At 39.3% G+C, this 24,733-nt stretch overlaps 1 protein-coding gene across 4 annotated transcripts; it reads left to right on the forward strand.

The window, feature by feature from the left end:
- Nucleotides 1–974: 974 nt before the first annotated feature.
- On the forward strand, nt 975–24,061 carry SLC25A24 (solute carrier family 25 member 24). Of its 4 annotated transcripts, XR_014184035.1 has the most exons (12): nt 975–1,536; nt 11,981–12,107; nt 12,556–12,643; nt 13,120–13,231; nt 15,871–16,029; nt 16,370–16,522; nt 17,663–17,770; nt 19,426–19,593; nt 20,705–20,855; nt 21,572–21,759; nt 22,356–22,415; nt 23,376–24,061. XR_014184035.1 is itself a non-coding variant. In XM_082052339.1 (11 exons), exons 1-10 carry the CDS (start codon nt 1,069–1,071, stop codon nt 21,748–21,750), a joined length of 1,713 nt encoding a protein of 570 aa, XP_081908465.1. In that variant the 5' UTR covers nt 975–1,068; the 3' UTR covers nt 21,751–21,759; nt 22,356–24,061. The 4 variants fall into 4 exon arrangements, 2 of the variants coding, with proteins under 2 accessions (XP_081908465.1, XP_081908466.1); XM_082052339.1 differs by having other exon boundaries at nt 22,356–24,061; XM_082052340.1 differs by lacking the exon at nt 22,356–22,415 and having other exon boundaries at nt 976–1,536.
- The last annotated feature ends 672 nt before the right edge of the window (nt 24,062–24,733 follow it).

Below are 24,733 nucleotides of genomic sequence, written 5' to 3' on the forward strand. Positions count from 1 at the left end.
CCTGGTATGGTTGAGTGTGTGCTGCCATTCAGAGAGGCTGGAGGAACGGGGTGACGGGGACCTTATGAAATACAACAAGGACAAATGTGAAGTAGTGCATGTAGGAGGGAATGATACAGGCCAGGGAGCAGCTCTGCTGAGGAGGATCTGGGGGTCTTGGCAGAGAGCAAGCTGAGCATGGTCAGCAACATCCTGGGCTGTTAAACAGCAGCATGGCCAGCAGATGGAGAGAAGTGACTACGCCCTTCTATACTGCACAAGCTAGACTGTATTTAGATACTTTGGTCCAGTTCTAGACTCCACAATACCGGAAAGATATAGATAAATGAGAGTTCAGCAGAGGGACACTAAGATGCCTGAGAGGTGGAACACTTTGTCTGTGAGGAGAGGTTGAAGAAACTGAGTTTGTGCAATTGGGAGAAGAGCAGGTTTTTGTGAGAACCTAAAAGGAGGCCTTCACCTTCCTGGTGCTTACAAAGAGTTTATAAACAAAATGGGCCCAGGCTCCTCATGGTGGAGGGATAAGAGACACCAGCCAGAAAATGAAATGAGAAAGGCTTGGCTGGACTGAAGGTCCTCCCTGAGGACAGTCAGGTGGTACAACAGGCTGCCTGGGGAGGTTGTGCAGTTTTCAGCCTTGGAGGTCTGAGTTCATGGCTGAGATTGCTTTGAGCAGGAGGTTAGACAACAGATTCCCAGAGGTCTCTCTTGTGCCTGCAGCTCTCTCATTAAGAGCCTTCTTGAGGCCAGTTTCTGTCTATTTGTTCTTACACCAGTCGTGTTATTGAAGCAGTTACTTTTGCATTTACTCCATCGATTTATTTATGAGCCAGTTATGAAGCAAATATCTAGAAGTTTCCTCTTTTAGTCTTTGTTATGTTCAATGAGCCACTCTCTTTCATAGCCTGCCCTTCAGGTCTCTCGACTAGGGGCTTTGCACACAGCTTCAACCCAGACTTCAGCCGTTGGTGACTAGGATGACCCAAAGTATCCGAATTAGGTCATTTGCCGCGTTGTTGGTATTTCTCTATTTGTACTGGAAACGTTTAGCGCGATACAAGCGTGTAAATGCGGGAGGGAGAGCTGAGGCAAGGCGGAGCTCCTTGGGCGGCTCGTCTCCTGTCTCAGGGGCCAGGGGGTAGCAGGGAGCGCCTGGAGCATCGCCCTCCCTTCTCCCTCCTCCCCCGCACCGCCCTGCCTCCTCCCTCTCGCCGCCAAGGCGGGCCCGGCCCGGCTCCTCCTCCGGCAGCTGCGGGCGTTGGCAGCAGTGCAGGCGGTGTTTCCCGTCCGCGCCCAGCCCGCGGGAGCCGAGGGGCGAGCGTCCCGCTGCCCGAGCCGCACGGACCCGTCATGTTCCAGCTCCTGCGAGGCCTCGTGTTGCCAGCAGCCGCCTGTGACGGGAGCCGGGATGGCGACTCCCGGTACGCCAACCTCTTCAGGAAGCTGGACCTCAACGAAGATGGGAGGGTGGATATTGCCGAGCTCCAGACGGGCCTCCGGGCCATGGGCATCCCCCTGGGAAAAGAGGCAGAGGAGGTAAGAGCGGGCCGGGGGCGCGGCGGCCCTTCCCCGCTCTTCGGCCGGTGCGCCCTGGCGCTGCCTCCCGGGGGAGCGGCCTCCACCCGGCACCCCGCAGCCGTGGGGAGGGCGAGGCGCGGCCCGGCCGTCCCACCCCGCTGCCCGCCCCGGGCGGGATGGGGCGCTGCCCGCCTGGCTGCGCCGCGGTGGTCCCGGAGACGAGGCGGCGCGTCCGGGACTGCTCCAGACCCGGGAGCCGCACCCGGGGGCTCGGGGCCGCCCTGGGCGCAGCCGGCCTCGGGCCTGCCTTCTTCCGAAGCGGGGACTCCAGGGGCTGCGGAGTGCAGGGCTCAGCGTTTTAAGTGGAAGGTCCCGAATGCCGGGGCTATTAGCAGTACGGCTGTCAGTGGTTCTGTTGCCAGCTGGGCATGGTGGGTTTATTCATCATGTTTCGGCTCTCGACTTCCTTTGACTCTTTTTTTGCATGATATTTGATAGCATATTCCTCCTCCAGCATGATGAAGGATGGTAACTTACAGCTTTTGTTTGTTACTACGTGTGTTGTGTAATGTAGGTCAGGATAAAGTAAGGCTTGCTCTGGGCAGCCAGTAAGTAAATCTATGTAACAGCAGGTTGCAATATTAGCTCTAGTCTTTGAAGCTAGGGCTCCACGAATGCGTGGATATGCAAACGATTCTTCTTGGTGTGGGCAGTGTTTGATACCAAGGCCCTTCTATTTAAAAATACACACTTGTAACAGCAGCCATCAAACCTTAAAACAGACAGCACACTGTGTTTGGGCTGTGGATTCTGCAGTGATCAGGTTGGACTATTAAATTTGCTTGTCCCCTGTTATCAATGTTGTGACCTGACGAGTCAGTAAAACTTGAGTCATCAAGCATTCCAGTGGAATGCAGAGTTACACTAGCAAATCCGAGCCGGACCTGGAAGAGAAACTTTTCTAGTTGTTTTCAGTAATGCTCAGGGATCAGAATACAAAATTTAATACACAACTCTGTGTTCATTTGTGTGATAAGGCAAGTTTGTGCTGAAAAGGCATGCACAGGCTCAGTTACAATGACCAGGTACAGCTGAGATCTGTGTAGGAGCTGTTACTGTAGCAGCCCTGTTTCAGTATAAAGAATAGTTAGATGGTATTCCATGCCTCTATTAGCTGTTTCATAATCTCTGAAAGAGGCTCAGGAAAGTGAACTCAAATTTTCACTGCAGCATTAAGAGATATTCTTGGGTCAATAAGTCAATTTCAGTGACCTTATACTAATTGTGGGGCCCTCATTCTTTCCCATGGTCTCACTATTTTGTCTCTGTTTTACTTCTTTTTGGTATATTTAATTCTCTGTCTCATATACTTAAGAGAAAAGTGTCCAGTGGACCACTTGTGTGAGAGTATGTATGACAGCATGCTTTCACTTCAATAGTGCTTCTGTTCAGAATAATCTTTAAAATAAGTATGTTTTGTGTTGTCGGCTTTTGGTACATAAAAGAGGGATGGTTTGGCCTGTTTGTTTATCTGTGAGTTGTCAGTATTGAGAGCATGCTAGTTGTGAACTTCAGTCACACATTATATACACATTGTTAAAATCCTGTTGTACCAGTTTGACTAAAACAATTTGGGGTTTTCACTTACATTGAACAACAGGAACAGGTGACCAGTTAATTTTCTGGTGTTTAATGAGAGTGGTCTTCCCATGTCATTCCCATGTAATGAGTGGTGTGTTTATTAAGTTTTGGGCAGCTTAGAATTTAAGTTCCAAGATCTTTCTCAAGATCACTGTGATGCTTTGCATTAGTAGTGCAGATCTGAGTGTCTGTCAAATGCTTCTCAGTTGCTACAGGATAAACTGGAAGTGAAACCCATGCAATCAACAGAGATAAGCCAGACTTACCTGGATGTAATGGAGAGCTGGAACAGGCTGCCTTAGTTGCTTTAGAAACAAAAGTAAACAAAATAAAGCCATGAGTCATATTGCATATTTGAGAGAGGTGGGTGAATTGTTGGAGTGCACTCAAACTTCTATATGCTCACTATTTTAAATTTAATGGTGGGCACAGTTTGAACTAGAAACTAGACTGGTTATCTGTAATTGAATAACTGGTCCAACTTCTTTCCTATCTTTATGTATGTCATCTGCTTCCTGTACTTCCTTGCAGCTCAAAGCTGCCTTCTCCCACTTACTTCACTTCAAGCTCTAAAGCGATGTTGCATTCAGTAAAATGTCTTTTTAGTACTTGGCAAAAAGGTGTTTTATTAGTTAAGTCAGATATTAGGTCATCATATTTGTGCTTGGAGAGGCAGAAGTAGTCTTATAATTACCAATAACTAATGAGTCAAGAAATGAGATGAGGAAATGTGACACCATGTGGCAAAGTGTGAGCTACTGGACTGCTCAGCTGTGCCAGCGTGGTGGCACTGGGTGGTGGGCAGATATTGGGGTATCCTGAAGCAGAGCAGCCTTCAGTGCCTCGTGGCTGAGTCGGTGTTTTGGGCCTTGCACTATTGTTGTGTTCTAGATGCAGGTCTGGGTTAGGTTTCCAAAAATACTCTTGCAGGGCTGGCTTCTGTTATGTGGAATGAAATCCATGTACCCGGGAGCATTGGTCACTGTACTTCTGGGGGGCACAGCTGTCTTCTGGTTTACTCCTCATGAGGGAACATGTTAGAGTTACCGTGTTTCACTTCAAAGTCAGTTGGTTCATTTAAGTTGTCGTCTTCACAGTATAAATTAGTGTTTGTGCTGCTACTATTGCTTTCCTCTTTTCTCTTGAAATGTAATTCTTTTCTAGAAGGAATATCCATGTCTTTAAAAGATACAAAGCTGCAATCCATTTGAGTAATGGACTACTAGTATACTCTCTGTTTCAGGTTTCATCAGATGTCTTGGGAGTTTTATGAATGTTTAATATATGATGAGACACTCTTTTAGGTGAAGTAACATTGTAGATATGAGAATTGATGTGAAACTGTGTGGTAAGCTTTGGGGATAGGTTGCATGTCCCTCTAAGGAAGAATCATTTTTCCACACAGCCAGACATCATAGCACAATGTGACAGAAGCTCCTGACTTTGTGTTCTGCTTGACCTGCCTCCTGTCAGTATCTGACAGACAAAAGTAAACCACTGGAAAATCCAAAATGTGTGCTGCTTAGAGGCTGCCAGGATGACTCCTGTGTTATATTGTAGAATATTACCTGCCAGGAATGGCTAACTTTGCAAAGCTTTACAAAAGATTCCTGACATAATATACAACATGTACGAAGAAGGAATTCAGTGTGGTGATGGTATCGTATGGTGCTCTACAAGCAACATGAACAACTATTGTACAGTCACTTTGATTAGCAGAGTTGTCCAGCAGAGACACAAAATAGATGCTGGGATCAGATCTCAAATGATCTCATCCTGTGTCTTCAGAATGCTGTGAGTCTCTTAGGCGGGAGAACCGTAAATGGTCCGAGTGGTTATATGAAGTACTATTTTTGTTCACCCTTCTGTTGCAATCAGTCCTTAAAGTAAACCTGTAGGAGGCAAAGCCTGTATTTCAAGCTTCAGTTTGCAGCAGGAACAGCCAAGTGTTCAAATTCAGGTGCTATTTATACATGGAGTCCTAGAGGTAGGAGCAGAACTATGTTGTTGGAATTAGTAACAACATTCTGGAAACAATGTAATGATCTTATTTGGACTGATTCTGTCAGGTTTCAGCAGAGGTCTTTGGCTACACTAAGGCTCCTTTAGATGAAGAAACAGTGTGATGAAACAGTCCTGTGTGGTCGAAACAGGGCCCAATGGGACTAAATTACTCTTTGGAGTAATCAACTGTGTTTATGAAAATTTTATTCCAACAAACTCTAAAAAAACCTCAGAACACTTGCAGTGTGTTTCTGCATTTAAACCAAAGAAAATTCAGAATTCTGCCAGGTGAGGCTGGCCCTGCACTGTGTGACAGTGACACGTCTGGGTGCCAGAGGGCGGGTGAGAAGGGGCCAGATGTGGGTTGGTTCCTTCTGTGCTTTTCTCTGGCCTCTAAAAACTACAGCTAGATAGCCTTTCAGGGCTTGAAACTGGTCATCGCTGTTCTTAGTCCAGAAAGCACATACTTGTTTAGTGACTGAGCTAAACATGCCCTTGAATATTTCTCCACTGTTCTATTAAGATTTTTGTGCTTTTCTTAATTGTGGCAACTTCCCTTACATGACAAAATTAGAAGGCTCGTAGAGCAAGTTAATTGAAACCTCTTCATTATGTTGTAGTTTGGCTAGAAACATACAAAAAGCACTAATCAGCAACTTCTTAGGAGAGACACGGTCATTTTCAATCACATATCTGCTCTTAGAAATTATATGTGATATGCAGATTCACAGTCTCATAAGTTCTGGGACTTTCATGCTCACATGTCATTCTTTATGTAAAATTACGTTTTCTCTCACCTTAATAGTATGCCAAAACCTGGTATTGTAGAGTAGGCAGGCATCTTCAACTTTTTACCAAAACAGATGTCATGTTGCATGATTGTGGAAATCTGGGACTACTAAGTTTGTTTAAACTTTTCAGGTCATAATAGGTGTTACGATTATGGCTGGTTATGGTAACTTACTAGTGAAATACCACAAACAGTAATATATCTGACTTTGGTTGTAAGCAAACATATACCTCATCATTTCATTTCAATGTGTACAACTTCAGAAGCTTTTAACTGAGAATGTGCTGTAGTCTCCAAGTGTCTATATGAAAAAGCAAGATGAGTATGTTTGTTTTCATAACACTTTAAACATCCAAGGAGATTAAATGAATTTTTTTAATACTAACTTGATAGGTTTTTTCCTGAACAGCAGCAGGGTAAAGCGAATGATTAATTCTTCCTCTTGTTTCTGCGAAGCGCAAGAATGCCAGGCACCAAATATGGGCACTCCCACCCCTGGAAATCTCTTAACTGCATGTTGAAATGCTTTGCAAAATCCCTGTCTTAAAACACGGTGTGTCTCAGGTACACAAACAAGGTAAACTGGTAAATCTTTTATGATAACGGTAAGGTGGGGTTGCCTCTGTAGCAGAATAGTCTTATTTAATGGAAAAGTCAGTATGTTCAAAGTCAAAAATAACAGTGTAACTTGCAAGGAATGATGAATGAAGGTACAAAGGGATAGTTTGCATCTCCCATTTATGCTGTTGCAGATTCTTGGAATCTAATTCATAGCTATGAGTTGAGAGATTTTGTCCAGGTCCTGAGAGAGCAGCTTCTGCAGGGCAGATTGGAAACTCGCCACTTGAATCTCTTCCTTTTTAGGCTCATTTTATAGAGATTCTGTTACCTGAAATAGAGCAGTGAGAAGGCCATTGCTAGTGCTTTCTTGTTGCTGGGAAGAGAGGTGCTTGGGGCAGCTTTAACAACATCTCTGCTACTGCCAGGGTGCAAGTCCGCGGTGCGGGGCTCTGTTCACGTCTGTCTGCGGCAGGTTTAAGGAGCCTGCTTGGGTACTGTTTGCATGTTGGTAGGATCCCCTGGGACAGAAGTGAATGAACATGAATGCAGCATTTGAACAATTTGGGAGGTCTTTGGAGGCAGTGCAAATTACTGTTTTGCTCCAGATGCAGTGTTGTGTTGGATTTCTGGAGGTTAAGTGTCAGTCTGGTTCCTTAGTGTGTTATATGGACTCACTAGTTGGGATATGCTGTGTGGACACATCCTCAGGCTCTTTTCTTTTAGGCTGGATTTACCTCCCAACTGATGCAGTTTGACAAGAGTAACTTTAATAATCTTTACTACTGATTTTTGGATTATCATTGTGTGTCATAAATTTGTGTAGCCTTGGCAAATATATATAAGGACCACATTAGTTTTTAGTATTGTAGAGTACGTATCCAGTAAACAGAGCAGAGTTGTGTATGCTTGAGCTGTGACTGAATTTGGTTTCCAATAAGATTACAGTCTAATAACTTAAAATTGTGGAATGTAGAGCTATGTGAATGACTAGCACTAATAATTTTGGAGGTGAAGGGGCAAAGAATAGGAAAAGGGTTTATCGTGGTTTGGGGTGTGTGTGTATATATATAAATATATATAGTACCTCTAGTTTTAAAAGAAAATGTGAAATTTGTCAACATCTGAAGACATGATGCTGCTCTTACTGTGGTGCTGGTGTTTTTTCTATGCAGTATTTGTAACTGTGCCCTTTGGAACTCTAGTCATAGATTACGGAACAATGAATTGTTAATTACACCAATTATGTGTCTTTAAGGGTGGCTTTTTTTTTTTTTTTAACTTGTGTCTTGTAGATAGTGTGATAGGAAGCCAGAAACACCCAGTAACTTCTACCAGTATCACTTCCTTCAAAAAATATTCTTTACATTCTTTTAATTAGCTGAAATAACAAGCTAAGAGTAGATCGGGGTGTCAAACTCATTTTCCCCGGGGGGCACATGTAACTCCTACATTTATACAGTCTTAAAACTACATTCGACCCTTGGAAGGCAACAGCGAAGCTGATGTGCCCCCTGGGGAAAATGAGTTCGACACCCCTGGAACAGATGGTTGGTAATCGCGTGTACTGAGCAGCCGCGCCTTTCACGCACAATTCAGTTTTGTAACCAGAACATGAAGGCTTATGCACAATACACAAATTATACAAAGTAAGATAAAAATTAAGCTGTGAATTCAAAACACGAGTCAGCATAGAAGCACTAAAATTTGTTGTGTCTTCCATTATCTGTCTTTACATTGTAGCTCTGAATGTGTTAAAGTTCATAACTTTGGCACAGAGTAATCCAATAACTCATCAGGTCATTTGCAGAGTGTCAGGATTTTTAGGTGTATATAAAGCTTGTCTGTAAGTTTTCTGAGATTTTTTTTTTTTTAACAGACTTGCTGGCTTATGTTTCCACACCAAATACAGAAGACTTCTGGAGGAGTAGGAATTCAATGCTGCAACATGTTTTATATAATACAGCCATTTAAAAACAAAACTCTTCAGTGTTTCAGTCTACTTGTGGCCTTTTAGGTTGGTGTTGCTTTGCTGTGCAGAACTTTGAAAGGAGCTGTATTAACAAAATATACAGCAGAAAAAAAGAAGTAGCAGGATTAAAAAAAAAAAGAGAGAAAAGAAGGCGACAGCAGTGTCATGACCGAATTAGTCAGAACTGGAGCATTGTAGACAGTATGTGTGAAGGCCTGTAGCATTACAAGGAAAGATCACCTAAACTATCTTCCTTTATCTGTCAGTAGTTTGCAGTAATTTACGTGGTCACCATTTCATTTTATCCAGTGAATTACCTTTATTGCTTGGGGTTAAAGTTTTTAGACAATGAAAGAAGAAATGGCACACCTTGAAAAATAAACCTTTTCCTCTTTGGGCTTTAAGGTGAGGTGATCCCGCAGTAAGTCTGTAACAAGAAAAGGCAAGTTTTGTGTGGCAGGCACACTGGATATTGTTTCCCAGGACTTCCAAGCGAGGACTGGCACCTGGTTTGGTTCCTGCTCTATTGTAAGCACTGTTTTAAAGTGCATCCAGTTCTCCTCCATCAGAGGAGCTGGTGAACCAGGGAGTGGCACAGTGACAAATAGTTGTAACTATGCAAAATCTGGGAGTACGTTAAAGGCAGAACAGCAGAGTTGGGTTCCTTGTTGAACTGAAGTGAGGGTGATTGAATGTTGGAACAGGTTGGCTGGGGAATCTCTACCCTTGGAGGTGTCCAAGACTCAGCTGGGTGTGGGCCTTTGCAACCTGATCTAATCAGATGTGCTTTGAGCAGAGGTTGTACTTTTCGTGGTCTCCAGAGGTCCCTTCCACCCTGAATTATTTGATGCCGTGGATGGCGGTTTGTACCTGGGGGCTAACATGCCACAGAATCAAGTGTCTTGCTGCTGGCTCTGCTTGTGAAGTATATAACTCCCCACGGGGGAGTTTCTACCCTCCAAGAAGGTGGCAATCTCCTTTCAGCATTCCTGTTTGTTCCACAAACTCGCGAATTACTGGTTTTAATCTGAAACTTTAACACCTACATGATTAGTACATTTCACAAACAGCAAGAGGCTTTTGTTTGTATGAACCTTTAGGTTTGTAATGTGAGAAAAATTCCTGTGCCTGCTGAGGAAAAGCACACGTTTTTGTTCCCTCTTGCTTCTGTTCTGCTGCACTGAGGGTGGCTTAGACTGGCTTCAGGTCTGGAAAATAACTGTGAAAACAGAAGTAGGGAATGGAGAGTATGTTTGTGCTTATCCTTTTCTAGTTGATGCAATATAAAATCCGTTCATTTGGCAGATGAAATGAAAGGTGCCCCCCTTCACACGCTAATTGCCAGCTCTCTAAACCTCCTAGGAATTTCCGTTCTGTGGCTCACGCCATCCTCAGCAGTGGGGGTATTGTAAGTAGAATTTAGTTGAAGTTTTGTCACATCTGTGAGCCAAAACAGCACTTCCCTTGTTCTGCTTTTTTGTTGGTGCAGTTTGGATGGCGGTTGGGAATAGAAAAAAAAAATTGCATTGATCAGAACTCACTCTAGTGTGTGTACGGCTGCCACATAAATTATGTCTGCTCAGTAGCTTGTGGGGCTCTAGCAGGGCACTTGGATCCTGCAGTATGAGCTTTCATGCATGGAGTGCAGGATGGGTTGACGTTGCAGTGTCTTTGAAGGGGGACTCTTTTCTGCCTAGAGTGATTTTTAATGGTGTTTTTTTTTTGTCTGTGTTTTCTTTATTTGTTTATTTGTGGGTTGTTTGGTTTTTTTTTGAATGCTTAATCTATTAGCCTTTATTAATTTCTCGTTAGAAGGTCACGATCAGGAATGCATCCATAAGCTTCAGTAAGCTTAAACTATTCTTTTTGTAATGGGAAATTCTGAACAGCGCTAACCATGTTGGCAAGGGCGTGGAACTGAATTGATGAGTATATTTTTGTTGACAGGTTATTAATAGAAATGACAAGCAAGCCGGATTTTTGACTATCATAAGAACACAGTTTTTCTAAGCTGACACCAAACACCTTTACCTGATTATGCAGTAACTTGAGTTGATTTTATTGTACATAACTTGTTGTATTATGGAAGGTAAATAATTTGCTCCTTATTTCATGGTGGAATACCACATCATCTTCCTCCCTTCCATTGAGTAATTATGATAATCTTGTGAATTTCTTTTTTTTTTTGGTTTAAACATTAAAGTACATTTATTTTAGTAGAGGGATAGGAAAGATAAAGGAGGCATCATAAATGTTTTCAGATGTCTTCAATTTTTTGCAGACACCTGCAACAAACACGCCAGAGTTTTCAACTTCCTTTATGTTTAGTTTCTGAAAGCTAGAACCTGTTGGACTGGTCTTTTTGGGACTTCTAATTATAGTGGAGTAAATAAAATGATTAAAACCAGATTTTGCAGATTAGAACAACCACGCAAATCTTGTTGAGAGTTACTTTATTCAGAAGCAACAGTTGCACAAGGCAGTCTGCAAAATAGAAGATACTTGGAAGAATTTTTGGCGCGTGTTTACATGTACCCCGAAGTGCTCTAAAACTTCTTGGGTCTTTGCCTTTGAAGACAAGACTCAGCAGTTACACGCTGATTCTTGGGGGGCGGGGACTGCTGTCATTTCCCTCTTTTAATAAGTATGTTTTCACACACGAAGATGGTAAAGCATTCTGGCCCATTGCTGCTGGAGAGGTGTTTGCCCGGGCTGTGTTGCAGACTGGTTTCCTGCAGTGCTGGCAGTGGTACACCAGGCGTTCAACTCACACTTAATTTTGCATGTAGGTGTTTCTTACCTGCAGGACAGTTAGTAGGAAACACATGCAAACGTGGAAGATAATTGTGCTTCTGTTTGTTACAAGTCTGTTGTTTGTTTGTTTGTTTTCAGTTTGAAGCACAAAGCCCTGTCTTCAAACCCTGGGGGCTGGAAATGCCAGTCAGGCGAGACCTTTGTATTTTTTGTTGTCGGCATTTAAATAGTTAATTGCTATTTATATTTTTATCTTTACAATTCATAATTAATAGACCACTGGATTAAATAGGATAGTTAAGACTGCACTTGCTTAATTTTACTGACATATTGACAAATTTAATGTATAACCAGGAAAGCCACAGGCTTAAAGTTGTTCTCTTTCATGATTTTGTCCTGTCCTTCACCTCCTCGTCCACAAATAATTTGCCCCCTATAGGTGTAACATGCCAGTGCTGGTAAGAAACCTTAACATGTTTGAATAGTGAAGTTATGTAAATAAGAAATAATACTTTTAAAAATCTATCTTTACGGTTGAGTATTTTCTCTTATGAAAATACTGAGAGTGTGTTCAATTCTGAACACAAAATATAGCTCTGAAGTGCATGCTCAGGTGTTTTTCCTGATTTGACTCCCAAAGTGACCAATATGATGCTTTTCTTAAAGCCAGGGCTGCCATGCTGCTGTTGCCTTGTGATCTCCTATAATTTGGAAAAGTCAAATGTTGAATTTTCTCTCAACAGAAAATTTTTAAAGCTGGAGATACCAACCAGGATGGACAGCTGGATTTTGAAGAATTTATGCAGTATCTTAAAGATCATGAGAAAAAGATGAAACTGGCATTTAAGAGCCTGGACAAAAACAATGATGGTATGCCTTGATATATTTTATTACTTCAAATGTTTGAAGAAACTATACATTAAAAGTTATCTTCATTTATATTCTTTGTCAAACTGGAGACAAAAAATTGTGAATATAGAACCCCTATTTATTTTCCTTAATGGGATCAAAATTATAGTATATTATAGATTGAAACAATACATTATTACAGTCTTTATTATTTTCCAGGTCTGTTGATCTAGCGCTCTTTGTTCCCCAGATAGATAAACTATAAGGAAGTTTCTAAGTATCTATTACAGAGAAAATAGCTTTTTAACCTATTTGAATGTTTGCATCTCATTTGGTTGCATGGTTTTAATGTACTTATCTTCACTCTGTTCTTACATCAGCTGTGTTTAAATTGATTTTAAATTATCTTTGCTAAGTGTTTTAAGCTCCATGTTTTAAGTATGTATCATCTTTCTTTTAATGTTTCAAGGAAAAATTGAAGCATCAGAAGTTGTCCAGTCCCTCAAGATATTGGGTATAAGCATTTCTGAAAAACAGGCGGAAAAGATCCTGCAAAGGTCAGGAATTATTATTTCTTAAAGTATTTTAAGCTTCTTTCTGTTGTTAATTATTACATTTTTATAATTCAGAGTACAGGATAAATGCGAATATAACTTTGAAGGTGTTGGTACATTCAATGATGTCTTTTAGGAGTTCTCAGATATTCTATCTGTTCTTGTGTGATAGTAAGTCTGGTCACTATCTGAACATCTGGTTCTGGAGGAGAATATTCTCATTTCCCTGTAAATATTGTTGATAAAATGAAGCATTGTATTACGTTTTAAAATGGAATATGCCAGATGTGCTTGGATAAGAAAATCATAGTATTGAAAGGCCGTGGCACATTCAGCCTTGAAGTCTCCACGTGGAATTTACAGTTAGTTGCCACTGATGTGATGGCCAATATTTAAAACACAACAACAAAGCAACAAAACAGAATAAAAACCATCCCTGCTACTATTTCCTTAGCTAGTTTTGTTATATTTCTTTTCAGTATTGATGCTGATGGGACAATGACGGTAGACTGGAATGAGTGGAGAGATCATTTTATGTTTAACCCAGCTACAGACATTGAAGAAATAATTCGATATTGGAAACATTCCACTGTAAGTTCAGCTTTTCTTTTAACTTAGTGCAGCTCTTAAGTTCATCTCTGCTGGTTTCATTTGCAATATTGAGTGTAACAGCTTCACAGTTATATTTCAAGTATACCTGTATTTAAGTGTGATGTGAGTTTCTTCTGAACAAAGAACTTCATCTAAACTTTGCCAATAATTATCAGTAATTCTTAGGAAGAAATCCATTTCTTCTTTTGCAGATATTCCACAGAAAGATAATAACCACAATAGTAAATCTTTTTATTTTCTTTTGACAGCACATTCCTATATTCAGTGCTTTTGATGTGTTGAACCAAATTATGGAAACATTTTGACTGTTTCATGTATTGAAATTAGTTCAATATTTACATTTGTATAGTAATATTATTGTTATCATAAAATCACTGGTGTCATTAGTGATTTTCTGTGCACATGTTTTCACACTCTTTTGTGCTGTAGAATTTCATTTAAGAGTGAAACAATATACAGCAATAGGCTATCCACTGTCCAGATAGGTTTTTTAAGTTACTATTGAATGGAGCTCTTTCCACCTCAGTGACTGACTTTTAAGAACAAATAATAAGGTAAGTAAACCAACAGAAATCCTGTTTGCTAAATGTCCTTCCTGTAGATTATTGTAGTAATCCATAAAGTTAGGTAAAGACAGATATCTTTGAATGTAGTGAGACCATTTATATCTTCAGGGATTACTCAGCATTTCCATAATAAAAAACAGTTGATGAGATCTGAAAGCTTTGAGTGTTTCACACTGTACAACCTCAATTCAGAAATGCTTGGTAAAACAGAGTTAGCTCCCTACTGGCTGAAGAAAACACTTGGAGCGCTGCTTGAGATCAGATAGTCCTGGTCCCAGCTTACTTAGTGGAAAAAGAAAAAGCTTAATAAAATGCTTTGTGTTACTTTTTATTAAACATAAGATCTATTTTTTGTAAATTATGGAATGTAATTTTTTATCCCCAAGAAACAATTTTAGAAGCCTCTTAGGATCTTTCAGTGTTGCAGTCAGCTGATGACCCAGTTATCGTAGCAGGCAAAATCCAGCTGCACGGCGGCACAGCTGGTGTTTCAGATAAGAGCAGATGTGGGACCTCAGACGCCGCGCTGGCGTTGACATCTCTTCCAGTTCTGTGTTTATTGTAAAATTTTAATTGCTGCTAGACTCTTCCAAGCAGGTAGCTGCATTGGCATAGGATTATTATGAGTTGGTAGCTGTGGTCTTTCTGTTATACACTCCCTCAAATTTAGCTTTTTCCTTAGTTATGTTTAAGGCTTGGTAGACACAAGGTTTAAACCCTGGCAGATATGCATAATATCTCTAAGAGCATTGAATTTATTTTTTGCGAGTTCTGATTGTTTTTTTTTTTCTTTGTTTGTTTGGTTTTGTTTGTTTGTTGTTTGTTTTTGATGACTCCATGTAGTTGTGCAACTGATGACACCTTACTTGGAAACTATGAGTGTCAGAAAGATGAAAGGATTTTTCAATTAATCTGTTCTGTGTTCAATATCCAGAGTAGTGGTTGCTTATCCTGTTTGTTCAGTGGCTGTATCTATAATCTGCATTCTACAATTCTTGTTCCAAATGACCAAGACAATATTCTGTCTACTTAGCAGATAAGAAACATATCATAAATTAGGGATGTAGTGTCTACAATTAAAATCAATGGTAGTTAAAAGAAGTTAACATGCTTTCTGGTCAGCACCTATCAGTTATTAAAACATTATTTCTTCTTCGTAGGTTTAATATATGCGTAGTATTGGCTTTGCATTCTCTACAGTGTTATTTTTTTCTTGTGTATTGTGGTTATAAATTACATGAAGAGCAGAGACTGTTTAAGTGATATGTTACATTCTGTAGTCTTACGCCTTGGGTAGCTTGATTGCTAAAGCCTATAGTAATTTTCTTCTTTGATCAAATTGAATGGTAATACCAACATGTACCTCTTAATGAAATTTCAAACTTTTATGTCTGAAAAAAGTCATTAATGTGTCTTTCAGGGCAATTGATGATAACAGAATTTATGAAGCATAGGTCAAACTTGTCATTTTGCAAGATAATATACAGCAGTTACCAGAAATAGAATATTCCGATATAAAAATACTACTTTAAAATGTATGGAGGGTGGGGGAAGGGGAAATCCCACGTATGTGTGAATAAATTACCGTGAGAGACAAATCTCTTGTTAGCAACCTTAGGAGATTACCAAACTAATCCTAGAAGGCTGTCCGGTGAAAGCCAGACATATAACTGCAACATATAAGCATTTGAGCTCTACTGCTGGCTGTAAAAGTCTGCTGATCATGACAGAATGTCTTTGTTTAGGCAGTACTCAAGGCAAAAATTTGTCATAATTTTTAATGATGATGGTGCAGTCTTTGACATGGTGGGTCTATGGTGTTGTTACTCAATATCTGCGTAGAAGTCATTAAAAGTTGCTGTTCATTGAAGAGCAACAGCAATCCGTAGCAACTTAATTATAGAATGTAAATTAGAGATTTTTTTTTTTTTAAACTGGCATTTTATTTACATATTCTCAGGGGGTAGGTTAATTTGGAGTTAGAGCTGTCAATAAAATTGAGATGATGAAACGAGAGGGTAATTTGCATTTCTTTGCTTTCAATTCTAATAGGTTTTGGATATAGGAGATAGTTTGACTGTTCCAGATGAGTTCACAGAGGAAGAGAAAAAGACTGGACAGTGGTGGAAACAGCTGTTGGCAGGAGGAGTGGCTGGTGCTGTCTCTCGAACAGGTACAGCACCCTTAGATCGCCTTAAAGTGATGATGCAGGTAGGTGCAATGTTCAAGAACTTGTTATTTTCCAGTGTATCACTTCAGTTTTTAGAGAACTGTTATGGAAAACTGCTGGCCAAATATAGTATCTAAATCCTGGAGTCTAGTTACATTTTGACAATTTCTATATTTTGTGTTCATAATAATTGTCCTTTCCATAGTCATACTGGCAAAAATGTAAACAAAATAGGATAGTACTTGTGCAACTAAAGTAAGGTTTTTTTCAATAGTGGATGTGGTTTTGCTAGTTGATACATTTAAGCAATTTACTACTTAGGTGATGAGTTTTACAATCTAATCAAAGCAGTGTTCTTTACTGTGGCTTTGGTTTTTTTAGGTTCATGGTTCAAAATCCAACAAAATGAATATAGCCAGTGGTTTTAAGCAAATGTTGAAAGAAGGTGGTGTCCGATCCCTCTGGAGGGGTAATGGTGTAAATGTTGTGAAAATAGCTCCTGAAACAGCTATTAAGTTCTGGGCTTATGAACAGGTAGGATGATAAATCGTGAATGAAAATAATGGTAAATAAAATACTGTATCACTTTTACTGTTCATTATTTGTACTGTTGTATTATATAGGAGTTCTGTCACAATAATTTAGAGTGAGTTTTGGATTTAAAATGCTCTGTTTATTCTGTTAATAGAAACCTGGTGTTCGGCAGGTTCTACTGTTGTATTATAAGCAGTGTAGATAAGCTAAACTTGTCATACATTTTAAACTGTCTTTGAGTCTGCATAGCTTTTTATGGAGTACTGCATTAATATCTACTTTGTGGCTTTGAAGTGGCAACAACCAAAACCGTAGCACTTTATGCTAGCTGAACTTATACAGGGGTTTTTTAAGTCAAGTATCATGATGCTGTGTAAGATGCCCTCAGCCTGGATTTCAGAGTTATATTTACCTCTGAATCAGCTTTAAGCATCATGTTAAGGCCTAATCCTCCTTTAGGAAATGAACTCCATTTCTGGTGTAGTTAAACAATCTTTATTTTTCCTCTGTGGGGCTTGCTAGTGCCTCAAGTGAGGCTTAATGGACATACTGCACATCTCGGTACAACTATGAAATAAGAGCAACAAAAAGTCAAGTAAACTTTGGGATGTCTCGAGACCGAACAGCACATTTTGATGCCACAGAGTAACTCAGAGCACATTATTCCTTACCCTTGCTCTGCCTTTCGGGATCTGATGGCACATCCTTGCATGATGGTGTCTCTGTCCTGAACTGAACAGTATGTACAGCTCTCTGAGTGTCCCTGGGCACGTGCTCATTGATCTTTCATCCTGTTCTCCAACAGGATCTGCAAGGGAGCTGCTTCCTCTTTATCTGGGGGCCACAGTCCAGATACCCTTGTGTTGGCTGTTTGTAGAATACCTGACAGTACTGTGGGTCGGTGAGGTGTTTAATGTAAAGGATTCTTGTAGGTTGGAATATTTATTGTATTCTTGTGAATCTTTGTCCACAGAGTTGTGAGTATAGTGCTAAGTTAGGGTTAGTAAATGCAACTGTAAATACATGAAAAAGTACGTACAGCTAAAAAAGATAGTATGTACTGTAATCCTGCCTCTTGTTATAACTCTTGCCTCTCCTAAAAAGCATGCAATGTTTATTTTATGTGTTTTAACTATACAGTATAAGAAGATACTCACTAAGGATGATGGAAAGTTAGGCACCGTGGAAAGATTTGTATCTGGTTCTTTGGCTGGAGCAACCGCACAAACCTCTATATATCCCATGGAGGTAAGGAACAGAGAATCTGCTTCCATTGGAGACTCTGCCAAATGTCTGGTTTATTTCCAAAGTAAAACCCATTTTGCTCTTGAAATTATTGTAGGAATTCCTCTATATTCCTATAACCTAATTTATTTTTACTTTGGACTTTCAGAGTTTAAGTACTAGGCATTTTAGAATATACTATGTTCTAATTGATAGTTGTCATTTTTCTATATGTTTGTCTGTATAATTTTGTCTAAAGCAATATTTAAATAAAATCTGTTTCAAGGAAGAAATAATCTTTTTCCCCACTATGTATGTAAACAAGGAATGTTCTTGTCTGTAGCAGAACTGATAAAGTTCTGTTACATTGTGATGGGAGCTCGGTCTGGTTAGAACATCAGTGTGGAGGGAAAATATAATAGCACCAGTTGAGACTGGGGGGATTGACTGCTTATTCATCTATAGGACACATTTGTATGTGGTACTATGTATGTTGTGGTTTAACTGCTCTAAGGTAGCTATTTCACATCTTTTCTGTGTTGTTGTGGTTGTTGTTGTTGTTTTTTAATAGAAGTAAGATGTACCTCCTTTATTGCTGGTTCCCAAAGAAGTTTGTCTTGTGCAAATAACTGGAATGCATGTTGGGCCTGGGATTAAACCAATACCAACATCAGTATTTGAAAGTAACAGAAAATGTAACCTAAATACCTTTTTCATAGGGAAGTGTGTCAGTAGGAATAGAACTTAGCTGTTTTCGTTGCTGACAGTGATAAAGATCTCTTTTTAAATTAGAGCAGCTGAATCACAGCTTGAGTACAGAGATGGATTAAATTATAGAATAACTGAAATGTTATGTAGATTATCTGGATTATCCTGATCAATTGAGACTGGTGAACTATTCTACAATAAAATGCTCTGATATTTCTAATAAATATATAATACTGTCCTAGAAGTACTTTTCTCTTTTACTTAGAAACAACCTAAAAAACAGAGGGCCAGGAAACTCCTGAGGAAGCTGCAGTCCTATGAGGCTTCCAAGTAGACCAAATTCCTGATCAGCAATCTGTGGTTTCTTTTGGACACTATTATTCATTTATTTGTCTTAAGATGCTGTATAGACTCGTTTGCATTATTAATCATGTGCTGAGTTTCAGCAGTGAGATGCAATCTTTTATATCACTTAACTACCTCTCATAGGGTTGTGCTTTTTGAAATATTATTTTCTTAATATGCTGTTTACAGATCAGAAGTGTGATCTGCTGGTGTCTTAATTCTCTCACTTGTTCTTTAGCTAATGTTTCTATTAAATATTGCCTACACTGTTGCCTTCAAATTGATCAAAAATCTGCCTGTTTTAATCAATAAAAGAACGTTAAAATGCAATTTTAAAAGGCTGTGTTCCATCATATTTTTTTTTTATTAATTTGTAACCTAGTGTAGGGTAGTATTGTATGCTACATTAGTATGTGTAGTACTCTGCATTAATAACAAACCCTGAAGAAGCCCTCTGCTAAGCAAGTTGTAACAGTAGTCATCACAAAGGAGATTGGAAGTGCAGAAAGCAAAACAGTTCCACACAGTTGAATAAGCACAGAGATACTGTATTTTCATCTGTTTATAAACTACATTAATAAATGGCTATGTAATTAAGACTGCTACTTTTTTTTTTTTTTTTTCAGGTTTTAAAGACCAGATTGGCTGTGGGTAAAACAGGGCAATATTCTGGGATGTTTGACTGTGCTAAGAAGATCTTAAAAAGAGAAGGTGTAAAGGCCTTTTACAAAGGCTATATTCCTAATATTCTGGGTATAATTCCTTATGCTGGCATTGACCTTGGTGTTTATGAGGTGAGTTTAGATCACTGAACACATGTAGCCTTTATTGGTTAATTTACAAAAAGGTCAAGTGGTCTTTAGGAGGATACCTGTATCATTAGTTAGATTTGTAGTATTACAGTTGCCTTCGGTTTAAAATAGATAAATGACAATTTCCACTAGTTTTACTGGACTTGAACGTTTTTCTTTGTTTGCCCCTCCTGGAAGGGTGTTTGTGCAGATGGGCCTTTACAAGCAACAGGTTCATCTGCTGTGCACGGCTCTTTTCTTCCGCAGTACCAAACAAAAGATCTACTTGTAAGGCAGGATTATATAGACCTTGGCAGTACAACATGCTTGCATAGTTAAATAGCCCCATTGACCTGGGATATATCCATTCTATAGCAAATTTGGGCTTTAAAAACCTGATCTGTTACCTAGTCTGCATTTATGATGCTTAATAACTTTTTGCTGTTTTATCTGATTTATAATTGGATTATAGTAACCTGAATTCCTTGTGTATCTATGCATGTTACCAGAATTTTTTGTCGTTAACATATAGTTGTGAGGAATTTGAAGTACCGCTGTCTCTCCCTTCAAGAGCAAATAGCAGCTCTTACATCCATCAGCAACAATTAAAATGTTTTATCTACCTTAGATGCTAGGTTTTCTGTCACAGTGTGTTAAGTAACTCAAATGCACAGACTAATTTTCTAGTCAAGGCAAATCAATTTGTGATACCATTGTAGTAATTAGAATTGCTCGAGCAAATGTTTTCAAAGCTGTATGGAAGTTCTTTTCTACAGTTTACATCCTTGCTTCTGCGTGCACGGCTGTGTGAGCTTTTTTTGCACCCTGCAGGGTGTTGGGTTGTGTTTCCCTTCTCTTCCCCCCAAAGTATTAACAAGTATAGAACATGAACACTGTTGCTGCTGCTGGATCTTCTAAGGATTTCTCTCCTAGGCACTAAGTACTGTAGTCTCGTAAAAGTCCTTACCTGTGTGCTAAGGTACCTGTGCATGTAGGACTGGCATAGTGAGACTGGTGCTTTTCAGTACTGATCCCATAAGATTTGGTATGAATAAAGATGTATTCGCTTTTCTTGAATGCAGATCTCTTATTATTGAATTTTATATCTTGGCAGCTCTTAAAGAGTACATGGCTAGAACACTATGCGTCCAGCTCTGCCAACCCGGGTGTTTTTGTGTTGTTGGGATGTGGTACTGTGTCCAGCACATGCGGGCAGTTAGCCAGTTACCCTCTTGCTCTTATCAGAACACGCATGCAGGCTCAAGGTGAGTCCTGTTGTACTGAAAAATGTGTCTGTGTGGTCTCATCAAAATTGTATCATTTGGGACAGCTGAAGCAGAGACATGGGAATAAAAAAAAAAACAAAAACCCCAAATAAACCCCAAAACAAAACAAAAACTAAACCACAACTTTGAAAACCAAGGACTTATCTAGAAAATTCTTCTTAATGTTGGTCTTTTCTCCCTATTATCCCCAACTTTGTTCTTCATTGTACTTAATTCAAATGCAGCACTGCAGACACTAGTGCTCTGTGTGCTTCGAGAGCCATGTTCCTTACAAAACTGTCAGACACGGAGCTCCAGTCATAATCTGGGAGCACTTTTCTAAAAGTTAGAATGCTTCCTAAATTTTAGAGATAGCATGTAAAGTACTGCATCATCCTGTGAAGGTAGACAGCCATGTTTGCTCTGGAGGATGTTTCGTAAAGACAGTTTGGTAGCTCAGATTTTTGTTTAGGAGGTTTGTGCACAGGTTAAAGATAGGAGCCTAGATTCCCAAAGGAATGTAGGTGGATAATGCTGTTTCATGGGATTTAGACACATGGATATCTCTCAAATGTCTGGGATTAGTCTATTAGGACTCAAGTTTTAGTCAATGGCACGAGAGGCGATAGTAGGCTCACCACACAAGTGTTTAATACATGTTTAAGAATTGTAATATTACTAGAACTGTTGTATAACACATTATGTTTTTGTTCTAGCCTCAGTGGAAGGAGCTCCACAGCTAAACATGGTCGGTCTCTTTCAAAGAATAATTGCTACAGAGGGCATCCGAGGACTTTATAGGGGTATAGCCCCTAATTTTATGAAAGTGCTTCCAGCTGTCAGCATCAGCTATGTTGTATATGAAAAAATGAAGCAGAATTTGGGAATAGCGTGAAGGAAGAAGGTGAGATGCTTCTAATGTTGGAAACATCAGAACAAAAAAAGGTTACTCAAGTGATCTGCTCCACAATTAGAGACGGATCTTTGTGGAGAGGTGTTGAAACTCCTACTTTTGCCCTGAAGGGGGAAGAAACTTTCTTAAATTCTAGTTCACCATTTTTAAACAGATACCTATATTGCACTTTAAAATGTCACTGAGGTTTAAAAAAAAAAAAATCAAGAAACTATCTTTAAATCAAAAATATGTTTGCATTTTCATGAAATCATCCATATTTTACTCATTGTCTTTTTGGTTTTGTCTTCTCTAAACGTGTATTTGGCTTGGATCGAACCACAGGAGAAATTGATACTGCCTTGATACTGAACAGATGAAAGTGACTTTTTGTTTTGTCACGCTGCCTATACTCAAGCAATTCACAGGCAATATTTTGCACACCTAGAACTTAGCACTTACTATTGTTATTTTTGAAGACTTAATGTAAAGTTCATAAAAAAAATATGATCTTGGTTACAGAAAAGGGTGGAGGAACACATTAAAATGTAGTCCATCACTTTTATCTTCAGGCTAACTTTTTTTTTTTTTTTTTTAATTATTTAAAGAATAAGAGCCTGAGAAACTGCTGTTCCATGGTGTCAGAATACCTCAAATGGATTTACACGGTATTTTTTAATAGGTGATTTTCCCAGCTTGCTTCATGAGACCTGCTTTTCATTGCATTTGTAAATGGTAGCACCATTAACCATGATGAGCTTTGAGTTGCAGCTACATGTTTTGTAGGATCAAAATATACAGGAACAGAAAAAGCTTGGTTACTAGATCATTCCGTGCAAGTTACTGTTTAAAAATGGGGTGGAGGGTCCAGGATTAAGCTGATAGTGATTTAATACAACCAATAGCAGAGCTCATCCCAGCTGCCTTGGGGAGAGAAATGCTTCTCATTTTGGACTCTTCATTCTTTCCTTTACTTGGAGGGCTACAGTCCACTATGCGCAATAGCCAATAGAGGATTGCATTAATATGTAAAGGTTTTCCAGGTTTGTCATGCGAGATAGATTCTCTTCCCTCACAGTCTTCTGTGCGTGCTGGCTGCGTGTGTGAGATTCAGGTAGTAAAATACTGAAGCAGTTTGTCCAAGTGACCAAATGGGGCTGCTGATCTCAGGTGTCCATCAGATCCATCAGATGGATGTTAATGAAGTTTGCAAAGCACACACACAGAACTTGTTGCTTGAGAAACAGCTCCTCCTCAAAACCACCAAAGCAGCACTTCCTCAGTGTAGCAAGTAGGTATTTCCATGTACAAGTACTTCCAAAGTGACTTTGGGGGGTGGGCTGGGAATGGGGTGGTCCAGCATTTCAGTTGCCTTCAGGCCCGAACACTGAATTAGAGTGACAATTATTGCTGAACTCATTTGTTACTCCTTTTCTACTTTCTGCAATGTCTGGTGTCTTAATCTTTGTAAATTCGGGATTATCTTTGTACTTATCTTGACCTTCTAAAAGCAACAACTCTTAGACCACTTCCTGAAATTGGATTATTGAAGGAAGAACTTTGTTCCTGTAAGGTCATTAAGGTTATCTTTTTTTTTTCTTTTTTTTTTTTTTTAACAAACAAATAAGCAAGCAAACAGGAATGACTGCCTGAGCCTTCCTTGTTCCACATACAGAAGACTATTTGGCCATATTTGTCAGACAACAGTCAGATGTAAATCTGTGTTCAGTGCTTCCCTGGCTGGTGTTTATTCTCCATAAACTGAAGTATAACAACTCCATAGAATTTGTATTACAAAATGATGTTCTATCATATTTCAGAAAATGGCAGCCTTGGCTGTGTCTTTTGACCTTCCCTTTAGGGAAACCTTGGACTTTGCACTTTTTTTAAAGAACCAAAATGTCATTCTATCCAAATCATCTGTATGTAAAATGCCTTTCCGATCTCAATGTTTATTGGTTTTGCCAACATTCTTGTATCTTTACGGAATTTGTGAGATCATTTCCCAATCATTTTGTTTGACTGTGACCAATGAGCAAATGTATTGTGTGTGAGAGATGTGGGGATGACTTCAGCCTTGTCTGTCCTCTGAATCTGCTCCATTTTTTTAGAGTGTGCAAGTGCCATTCTGAGTATTGAAAATTATGGTAATGATGTTTTCAAATGCTGAAAAGATGAGGTCTTTCCAATGTGATTTTTTATTATGTGCCTTTATGACGACCGTGTTCAGTTGTGTATTCTTTGTCTCTTTAACATATGTTTACCTTTTTAGCTCTATAAAATTACCAGTTTCAAATAAATTTTTGTTTCCTTATCTGGCTGGAGTGTGCTGATGTTATTTTTCATGGCCTGGTAGAAAGATGACACTTCTTTATTGCACTTATATGCATGATACTGTAAAACATGAAGGTAATTTATCTAAAAATAAGTTGGAGACTAGCCTATGCTTTTTCTATTACATTGATATTTGAAAAACTAGTTTATTATTCGATTATCATCCTTTTTAAAACTGTGTCATTGCTTAGTGGAAAATCTCATAATTGTTTAATATACTTCCTTGTTCATTGAACAGTTTAACACCATGATTTGCTTCTATATTTGCTGCATGATAACTATAAGTACAAATGTATTTGCTTGTGTTCTTAATGCTTATCTTGCTTTCATGTTAATCTTACTTGTTAGGCAAAAGATCAATATAAAAATCTTTTCAAGGTAATTGACTTAACCATGCTGCACATGCAGAGTAAATTATCTTACTAAAAGCACGGTCAGTAGCCAGCTTTGATAGCTCCTTACAAGTTTTTCACACCGATCCTTCAAATATTGCAGATAATTAAAAATAAATTAGGGAGACTTTTCTTGTCTCTGATATCCTGCAAATAATGATTGTAGATTTAGAAGTTTCCTTTTAAATAACAGAAGAGGTAGATGCTTGGTGTGTGGCTCATAACTAAATGAACTAAATTAAATGTCCTGCCTGACATCC

Source organism: Streptopelia decaocto, assembly GCF_964273445.1.
Source record: "Streptopelia decaocto genome assembly, chromosome: 5".
NCBI classification, from domain to species: domain Eukaryota; kingdom Metazoa; phylum Chordata; class Aves; order Columbiformes; family Columbidae; genus Streptopelia; species Streptopelia decaocto.